General features: G+C 34.3%; 1 protein-coding gene across 1 annotated transcript; it reads left to right on the plus strand.

Moving 5' to 3' along the window:
- Positions 1-631: 631 nt before the first annotated feature.
- Positions 632-10503, plus strand: LOC110444950 (leucine-rich repeat extensin-like protein 5; the record flags this gene model as incomplete). The annotated part of the gene is made up of 8 exons (XM_021489301.1): positions 632-660; positions 1139-1180; positions 2051-2086; positions 2965-3006; positions 5505-5825; positions 8827-8877; positions 9553-9729; positions 10381-10503. Coding segments are annotated over exons 3-8 (730 nt in total), but the record flags the coding sequence as incomplete, so codon positions are not given.
- Positions 10504-11072: the final 569 nt, after the last annotated feature.

Consider the following 11072-nt stretch of genomic DNA (forward strand, 5'->3'; position numbering starts at 1 on the left):
ACAAGATGCCTGTTTGCACGTGTCTTTACTAAGGTAAAGTGAACGCGTGGTGACGCATGCTGATAGTTGCTTGACTAGTTAATGTTGGTGGAAGCGCCTGTTGATGCGTTCCTTGACTAGCGTCAAATGATCATGTGATGACGTCTATTTTAACGTTGCCTGACTTAAGTATCTCAGCTTTTAGGAACGCTTGCTTCTTGTTTAAGTGACGCCAGTTTGCACGTTTATATACTAACTTTGCGTACGCTTGTGTTTGTTAATTTACTGACTAACGTTTATGATTGTTGCAACGCCTGTATAGACTGTTAACTGCTAGTATTCGAGACATGTTTGTTTTAGCGCCTTAAGCACTATCTGTGATGCGCTTACCTGTGTAATGAGATTTATCATCGAATGTTTAAATACCAGAGCGTTAATATTAGTCAATTTACAGTGAACAGCATAGATGTTATCTGTAGTGACGACTGTTCACTGTAAATTCCTCAATGTACAGTATTTGATGACGCTAGCTTATACGTTCATTGTCTAATGCCACCTGTTTAAATAATTTCATTTGATGAGAGAATGCTGAACAGGTATTTTGCAATGGTAGAATTTTGACAAAAGGTTTTATTTATTCTTTTGTAGATCTATCACCAGAGAAAGTTCCGCCATTCCCAGGTATTTCATTTTTAATTTTATTTACACGGAAAGAAATTTCATTAACGTCTTGTGAATTTTTACGTCAAATTTGGGGAAAACTACATCATAATGATTATTTGAAAATTTCTATTGGTATGTATACCTTTTATTAAAAGTCAAACGAAGCTAATACTAAGGTTCTTTTGGTGGTTACCAGTCTAAGGTGGGAGCCGCTAACGACGATTTTTGGTTTTGGTGAAAATATGGATTTCGAGGAGAGATATTAACCTGTATTTTTCAAGTTTGTTATGAGCTTTTTATGATTTGATTCGCTTGATTTATTATGGAACAATATTTTCTCTGTAAACCATTGAATATAGTGTTGTTATATTGTATGCATGCATAAGTTTGTAAAATTCGCTCTGATTGTTCGAAACAGTCATGAGTTTTGGGCATTTTTCCTTTATTTAAATTCTTAGTCCATTAGCCATTATATTGTTTTCATATACTGTTGTAGGTTTGAACCTCCCCGGATCTTCACCTTCTGGTCCTAGAGGAAGTAGGTATTTAATGTCGGGAATTTGGTACAAATAAGGAAATCGATTCATGTATCATACTAACAGTTATTTTAATATTGGCATTCAGTCGATACACACGATTTCTTTGGTATAGAAATCCAAGCGCATGTGACACCTGCATCTAAGATATTCACTCAAACTGTTGTTAAACACTTGCTATGATGGAGTAAAATAGATCTGTCGTCGGGTGAACAAGTCATAGGTTTAAAAAAGTTCACATACGTCAGTAAAATTTTAAAAAGTAACGACCACAACTCTGAAAACTTAAAACACATTCCTTCCTACGATTTGGTATGCAATGGTCACAATACATCTTTGTTTTCTGATATGGAAGTTCGCAAAATGATACATTAAATCTGTATTTGACGATTACGATCTGTCACTTTGTTTTGAAATACCTTTCATAGAGGGAAGGCGTACTCCAAACGTTATAGCATATCCGAAACACAATGAACCCTTTTTTCCTTCATTCAAAGACATAGTTCTTACTGAATAAATGAAAACCTGTTTAAAAGTTTACCACCTTTATTTAGATAAATTTTCTACAGCCAATTTTGGATATTTTAATGAAATAATAATATAAGGTAGCTTTCAAGGAAAAGCAAGGATGACTTTCTTGCTAAAACATTATATGATAAAAAGATTCAATAATAAATTCGAATAGAAGCAAAAGTTAGAATTAACACAGAAATGTGAGAGCCATTTTTGTGATCATTAATGTATGTGCATGCATTTAACCAAATTTATATTAAGGAAGATATGTTCGAAAGATTAGAACACTACAAATTTTCTTAAATGATTTCCTCAAACCTCACAACCATAACCTTTGCTGAATTAAACTTGTATTTGAGGTGCTGGAATCCCTATTTCCATGCGTGGACGAGCTGGTATGTACCATTCGTCCTTCGCAGACACTTTGCTGAGGATGCGCACACAGTTTTGCCACATAAGCTTTGCAGAAACTACCAATGCTTTGTGCTGTGTATATATCCATACTCACCGTCATATGCTGAGGAACTACATCTACTCGAAAAGACATGAATATTCACACACTGTATAAACATGCATGAAAAGTATCGATTCCTGTGAAACTTGAATGATTGAAGACTCGTTTTGTTATTCCAGAATGGCATATCCCGATACTGATACGTCAGCAATATACCCGCATAACAATATCTTACATTTGTTAAACTAATCTTAAACGTGCTTTTAATGATTTTTTTAATGTTTGCTTCCTCGCCTGTGCGGGGGTTGAAGTAGCCATCAATTTTTTCGTCGCCGACTGCGGCGAAGGTGTTGGTGTAAACAGTTCTATTGTATTATAACGTGGAAGTTTGAATGTATGAATATCTGTTGGAATATGCCCCTTCATCATATGGAAATTAACACTTGCGTTTTATCCCTTCTCATCAATACGTTTGTTTTGATGGGATGGTGGATTTAGTGCCTTTGCTTAAAACGCTTAAACAGAAAATACGTTATACTATTACAGCAATGTTTTTGATCATTTGTATGAAATGGAAAATTCAGATTTTCCAGAATTGACAATACAATAATGAACAATTGAATTACAAAAGCAAAATTAATTTTCTGCAAAGAGTAATTGATGTGCAGGAAAACCCGACCTATTATATGATGCAGTCTATGGTAATTATTTTGCACATATCTATAACATTGTATATATTATAAAGATATTTTATATAAGGTAACAGTATGAATTCATCATTCTGTTCTTTTAGAATTAATTGCCATTTTTATCTCGAAGGTTTCCCAATTGACGCCACTGGGCCTCTCCCACCTCCACAAGGTAAAACTGTTTTTATACATATGTGGTCAATACAAGGGTGATACTCATACGAAATGGTATGATGTATAACAATTACACACCAGCAAACAATATGATATATAAATGAACTGTCTATTCGATTGTATACATGTCAGATATTTGATATTCTATCAGCAAATTGAAACATTTCAAACTTAACATTGAAAAAAAAATTCGATCACCTCTCATTTTAGAATAAACAATTGTCATACACGGTTTAACATGTTAATTTCCCCTAGTACATGTACTTCTATTATCCAAAGTTATATTATTAACTTAAATTGATTTCCGGTTTTAATACTCGCGTACAAAAGGGACGTGTGATAGTACGGGTTCCACCTACTTCGTTTCCACAAAAGATGTTTTATCATTGTCTTTGGACGAACATTGAACTTGATCAGCGGCCACAATGTACAACGTGTACAAGCAAGTTCGAAGTTAAGCGAATTCAGTACATGAATTAAGACCATTTTATTAGTTGATTCTATTCCATTCAAAATACCAAGGCAATGACTAGTTGTGTCTGTGTTAAGTTATGCTGTTCTCTCAAACATTTAGTGAGTTGTTGTCCTTTGTAAACTATATGTCCAGACAACTGGACTCGCTGTTTCTGTCCGAAGTCTGGAAACATAGTAGCATTTACGACCACAAAGTAACTGTATGTGCGTTTTCTGACCCCTGCGGTCCTCCTGTTTGTAACACACGGTAAAACCTAGTTACGAGCTCTGCAGATACCCAAGGGAGAAACACTGAACTGTACAATTCATGCGTGGTCTTCACCAGGTACATTTCCGGGCATAAGAGTTCGAGTCCCTGATGGTACACCCGGTAAGATAGTACCTTATATAATCATTGCCTCTGTAGTCGTGAGTAACTTCTATATGGAGGTTAATTATAACGATGTTATGGCATAAAACGCCAAACATAAAGTATATCTAACACGATGCGGAAAGTTAGCTATAAGTGTTTAGTTCGACCATGGATTAGTTGTAGTAGTACTAATATGTATATAAAATCTACTTTGAGTTTACTAAGCCTGCTTTCTATGTTTACAAAGTATAGTTGTGCTCTTTTAGTAGGCATCATCATCATTATAATCATATACATATAAAATCTGATACTGAACCCCGGTTGTCTTCGTGACATGTCAGTGACCACACTAGTTCTCGTTTGTAAGGAATATCCAGACTATATCAAAATTTAATTTCAGACACAGACACTATACATATGTATCGGAACGTTTCAAGACCGTCTCGTCATTTTGTCAAGCTACGACTGAGTGAACGATTTGCATTTTCTATTGATTCTACGGTGTGACGAAATTGTAAACGTTTTTTCATCATTCGACTACTGTTGGAGGATATCTATACACTGCCTCAGGAATATCCTGCATATGACTGGTTTTACCCAATACTATGATACTTACATGATGCTATGAACGTACCAGAGCTGATGCATTACTGTTCCTAAAGACGGATTCTTGTACAGGCACACTTAATAAATACTTTCGCGTTCGTTACGTCATGACACGTGCAATAAAACTTGAATTAGACTTTCTCCGATCTGCATGATTTACTTTACTATATCTATAATGTAGTCCTCCCTGTTGTTTTGGTACGTCTGTAATGTTTTCTGGACTCCCAATACTGTAACATGTGGGTTTCATTATTAACTCTTGTCTATGGTGCTGAATAATGTTTCCACTCCTAACGTCTTCATTTCACTGTCGTAGTCCTTTATCTAGAAAGTTATGAAACATTTTTGGACCCTCCCCCTTTTTTCTTCTACATATCACCTTGACCCTCTGGGGCTATTAGAAAGCATGGGCAATTTGTTTAGAGTTCTAAGTAGTCAGTTTTTAGTTAGTTAAACTGTTTGTTCTATCAGTGTAGGGTTTTTTGTTGTTGCTATCATTAAATTGTTCTAAACCGTTTCACCTAAATAAAGTTTATTCTACTTTGTTTATAACATATGAAATATATTGATGCCATTGTGTTCATTGTTACATTTGTTTGAAACACTGCATTTTTTTAGCATCTATATATAAATACAAGTAAAACTGACTCTGTCGATTGTGTTTAGCTTAAGGATCCCTGTCCCACTGCACTGCCGGTTTTTTTCATTCACAGTAACCTCCCCTTAACTCCCGTTTGTAACTGTAACACACTCGGTGACAGTGATAGTAAAACAATCTGAGCCCAGTCCCGGTCTAGCAGCACATATACTTTACACTCAGAATACTCTTGTTATATTTCATTTTTTTTCTCATAAAAATACCGCAGGGTATGGTTATGTCATGCGGGATTTTTTTTTCCAAAATTTAGTAACAGATTTTGGCAGTGTTACGGGGATCCTTAAATTTATATTACCTTTGGAAATCTTCATTATCTATTTGAAATCTTTTCTTAATGTCTTACTTTTAACTAAACTTATACTCTTTTCTTCTTTTTATAACTTTGCATGTTCTAACCTTTCCATAGATGTTAATGCTGGCGAGCCAGTGTCAAACATAACACCACCACCTCCTTCCTCTTCTGACTTCTCTGCAAACGCGCTACCTGGACCTGATGCGATGCTTGGCATTGGAGGAGCCCCTCCTGGATTTTCACCTTTGGACCTTAGTGGTTTTCCTGGTCTAGACACTTCCGCACCATTTCCAAGTTTAGATTCTACTGCACCATTTCCAAGTTCAGACTCTTTGCCTATTGGCGGTAGCGTGGCAAGTCCGTCATCTTCATCTATTTCAAACACAGATATTTTTAATGCATCACCAGTGGATCCGTTCCCTTTTAATACCGCCGGTAAATAAAATGTCAATGAATGTATCGCACTGCTATGTCATTGCACTACAAATAGACATATAATCGTCTCAAGGAGACACGTTTTGAAATACACGACTGTATTGGCACGGAAATCACAAGCTTGTACCATTTTGTATCACATTGGCATAAAATATTCCAACTGCTGTCTTGTTGTCTTTTATACTATTGCGCTTTTCTCACATAACTCAATTTACGGGACGTTACGAAAGTTTGTTGACGTTGTTTCTGTGACGACCTGTTATATGTTTTATCATTTGCAAAGACTACATGTTTGTATGCATTATAAAAATTGCAATAAAGTATTTAATGATAACGTGAGAGCATATTCCTTGATATAATCGTCGAATGTGTTTTCAAGTAAAGGGTATTAGCACGTTATACTTTATTATAAATATTGTCGCTGTTGTGATATATTTCAATCCAATTTCCATTCTACATTGTACTAATGTCGCCATTTAGGAATTATAAACACACAGCATCAAAATGAGTGTCCAATTTATTGGACACAAAAGCCTATGAAAAACAAAGAATTTTGAAAGATATGTTTCTTGACAAGGAGAAATACTCTAAAACAGATAAAAACCCTTTTGATTGCCTCATCTCCAATTGAGAAGGAATAATGCTCTAAGTAAAAAATAATATCTCTGAGTAGAACTCTTCTCCGTGATTATAACTGATACATTGTTACCATTTACCTTAAAACGTGATATAGGTTGGGATGTTATGTTTAAATCTTGTCACATCGTAACCAAATAAAATACGTGAACATCCCTAACCTCTTGTTAATATGTAAATAATAACAATAAAATACACTCGTGTGACATAATAATTTGTTACTAAACGACAATACAGCTGTATATAACACTAACCAATGCTTCTTATACTGTGCAACAGTTGCAACTCTTTGACGATAATGAAATGATGGGATACTGTACTGTAGTTATAACTCCGGGTTACATTGACGACTTATATATTGCCAATGAAAAGGTCTTTGTTGTAGCAGGCAGATATCGCACTACAGATAATTATTATACCCAACTGTAAATCTGCCTTTATAGTGAACTGCTGTTTCTCCTGGTGTCCTGGTTACTTTATACAATATATATTTTCTGCCTAAATCTGGTTTCCATAGTCATGAGGTACATTATCTGCTTAACAACAAAAGCTAAAACATGTCAACGGTTCCAGATTTCAAGGGTGCTTATATTGTTTGTTTGTGTGACTTTATATTGGATATTTGTTTTTAATTTGACTGTTTTTTCGTCTCTCCGTTCTATGCATTCATAATCGGAGATAGTTTTTCCAAGACACAAACTACATATACAAACAAATCTCGTTTACAGACCAATTTGGTCAAATACACGAGCGGAAGGTAATACAGTAATGGGTAAACATCAATATGTTTTAACAATATTGACAAATGTAAACATCAATATGTTTTAATGATATTGACAAATGTAAACATCAATATGTGTTAATGATATTGACAAATGTAAACATCAATATGTAAACTGTTCTAACCTCTAATAAAGCAAAATATGTGTCAATATCTGTTTTGATGTTGAAATGGTATTCCTACCACAAATGCCCTGGTTTATCAACACCCATGACATCCACTAGACAGTAGAACTATTGATCAAACATAGGAGTGTAGCAACTGGTTTATTTACACCTTCCGTCTGTTTGACTAGTTAAAATCCTAAACTATGGAACGTGGCGGTTTGAAGATTAGTACCCCTTGATTTGCGATCCACAGTAATGGATTCGTAATACAGTACCAAAATAGATGTTTAAATTTTACAAATGGCTAGCTATACCGAACACTCAAAATTGATAATGCAATATAATTGAATAAACTTCCTGTTTGACGCGTTCTTTGTAAAAACAAAATAAATAAAACGCTTAATCTAATTCCTGCTTGTTAATTTTTTAAATTTGAATAAGTAGAAAACTCGCTCAAGCACGTTTTATGTTACATCTGGAAATTAATCAACTCAATTAAGATACAACTAATAGTCAGTAATTGCACTTTGTGAATCTTTATGTACGTGGCCTTAATGGCTGCTTTCTGTTCGGAACCACCATTAGTGATAGTTGCTATACAACATCATTGTAATCTACTTTTAAAATATAACTGACAAGTTCATTGTATGGACTATCGCATACCAATAGCGTTTTTGAATGATTGTAGATTTTTGGGATTTGACATTGATATTTATGGGCAACACAAAACAAAAAGTACGCATTTTACATACAATGCTATTTGGTTCCAATTTCTAGAAAAATGCAGCGTATAAGTTACTTATATACTTATAACTAAATACGCACACCACAATATCTGTGTATTGATAAAGCTTTACTTACTAATCACTGCTGTTTCATAATTAGCTTGAACCCGTAAAACTATATATTAGCTAGTTGCTTAATGCTAGTTTGTATACACGTTTGCTTCCAGGCCCCCTCCCCGGCCCACTCCCTCCCCCTTCCCCTCCACCTGTGATGCCGTTCCAAGAGATACCTACCTCCGAACAGCTCGGCATTGACCAGCCTCTACTTCGACCTAAACCAGGCTCAAGTATAAACTTTCTGATTATTTGTCGTTAAAATTCTACAAATTAAAAAGTCTTTTTCAATATGAATTTATTAGAGATTTTGTTCTTTTTTAGTCGAATATGTAAAGAGTAGTTCAAACAATTTAAATTAAATGCGCTTAGTGTTAAGTATGAGTTACTCAGTATAATTAAAACAATTTTCATTCAATGATACCTTAATATTTCTGTCTAAAATTCATTGTAACCTAGATTATCTATATGGGAGATTTCTAACGAATTAATGATCATTAACAGATTTTATCAATCCCAAAACACATAAGTATTCCTTTGATTTTGATGATCTTTGTAAAATATATTGACAAATCATCTATTCTTACGTTCTAATTACATTTGTTTTTAAAATGTTCTGTTATCTTTATTTGATCCAGGAACTGTGTTCAGCGATACAGGCAGTATAGGAATTATACCAACTGATACAGGTAATGTCACCATATAATGGTTAAATTAACTAACGAGTCACTACTTTTAAACCATATTTTTTTGTTAGAAATGTGTCCCCAAACGAGTCACGATTTTTTTACCATGTTATGGTGAAAGAGGGGTTTCCAAACGAGTAGCTTATTTTATACCATATTATGGTAAGAGAAATGTTCTCAAAACTCATATATTTTTAAATGGACAGTGATTACCGAAGGTCTTTAAATGTTGAAATTAATAAAATAACCATAATAATTTCCCCATAAACACACATTATATCCAAAAAGTCTGTTAACTCACACACCGATTCGTAAAAAATATAAACTTACATTAACATCTACGTTAGTATGAAATTTCAAAGTATTGTGACATTACATTTTTTATAATCAAAATTCACATAAATCTCATATCAACCAAACATTTATTTATCCAATGGCTCAAAAGTGAGAAAACATATAGTAGTTCGTACGAAGTGTGATTTCCTACAAACATTCTGAAAGTGATCATTGACGGAAGGTCTAATTAGATTTCAAAAAAGGAAATTTATACATGTGGTTTTTTTTTTATAAAAGACATTCATTTAATGCACCTGCCTTAGCAGAACGTTCTATGGTATCACTTTTAACATAAAATCCCACATTTGATGTTGCCTCATTGTAACAATGACATGGTTGTAGGTAGTGTTCCATCTGAGCCTATCCCCGACCCCGCCATAGCCACACAAGTTCCTGTCCCCCAAGACGTTTTCCAACCAGGTCCCACTGATGTGCTTCAGAATCCTACGGAGGGAATCCCTATCCAAGACGCGCCGATCCCACAGCTTCCCTCACAGGTTGCTACTGACAACAACAAAGGTGGGCTTGACAATTTTATCACGTATTTATAACGTTATTGAAAGAAAATGATTAGTACAACTTGATACAAAGCAACGTAAGTACATCATACTACACGTTAAACATGATAAAATCAATTTTATTATTAATAGTTTAAAATTATTGACAAAAATTCCCAATAAAAAAACACTCGCTCTTTTGAAGAATGCTTCTTTCTAATCAGGGCTTAATTAGCCAAAGTGCTTATGTAACCAATCTCATTTGTTCCTGCTGTTTATGCAAGAAAGAACAGTTATCTTGAAAATAATTAAATACAAAAGTAGAACATAGGATTATCTAAAATTACTTTTTTGCTGATATAAAATTATTAAAGAGTAATATATCTCGTTGATTTCAATGCCAAAGGTCCTTTAAAACATATGTTGATAAATTAAGTATTCAACATATTTCAAAGGACAATCCTTTGAACTGTATAAAGATAACGAATTTTCATAGAGATTTGCATGTCTTTACCTATTATTCATGACACGCACGGCCACTCACTAAGACTTTCCAATAACTTTACTTAAACGTATAATTCATATACGTATTGTAATTAAGTGGTCCAGAAATGCATGGTCTTAAAGGTGGCCTATTCCTTGATATTTATGAACATTTTGGGATCTAACACAGGTGGAAAGAAAAAGAAACGAGGCCAGCAAATGATGATGGCCGTTCTTGACCTCACAAATGCTAACAATGAGAACTTAAGCGCAATGATAAAGGCTTTACAAAACCTTGTTAAGAAACCAGTTCGTGAGTAATAGCCACGTCTGTATCGTGTCGTTGTTTGTCCACGTTACATGATCAAGGTAAACATGTGATAAATCACTTGTGTGTTTGTTATGATGACGCCACGTATCATCTTAGTGGAGTTTTACACATAAGTGTTATGTAATATTGCATGTAATAGTATACTGCCCGTGGCATTGTGTGTCTAGCTGTCCTGGCATGTAATAAATATTACTTTTCTGACGGGAATCGTGCACTTAACTCTGAGATAGAGCTGATATTGGTTTTATTCAATCACATCGCTATAGTGATATATAGAGAATATTTTCATGTTTCATTATCATATATAGCATGTACGATATAATCTACGCCGAATTTCCTATTTGTCCGGTAGTTCTATGATGCAAATACTGAAGCTGGATTATTTTTCAGCAAAAAGGATTAAAAATGATATAAAGTTTGATTTAATTTCATTTGAAATTAATAAAACCATACTTATGACAGCTCTGCTGATAAGCTATAAGTAATATTCTATAGAAGCAAACTTATGTACGATGATGCGATATTGAGCGAAAGCTGACACGCGTTTGTCT

Source organism: Mizuhopecten yessoensis, unplaced genomic scaffold (genome assembly GCF_002113885.1).
Source record: "Mizuhopecten yessoensis strain PY_sf001 unplaced genomic scaffold, ASM211388v2 hete_36193090, whole genome shotgun sequence".
Lineage (NCBI taxonomy): Eukaryota > Metazoa > Mollusca > Bivalvia > Pectinida > Pectinidae > Mizuhopecten > Mizuhopecten yessoensis.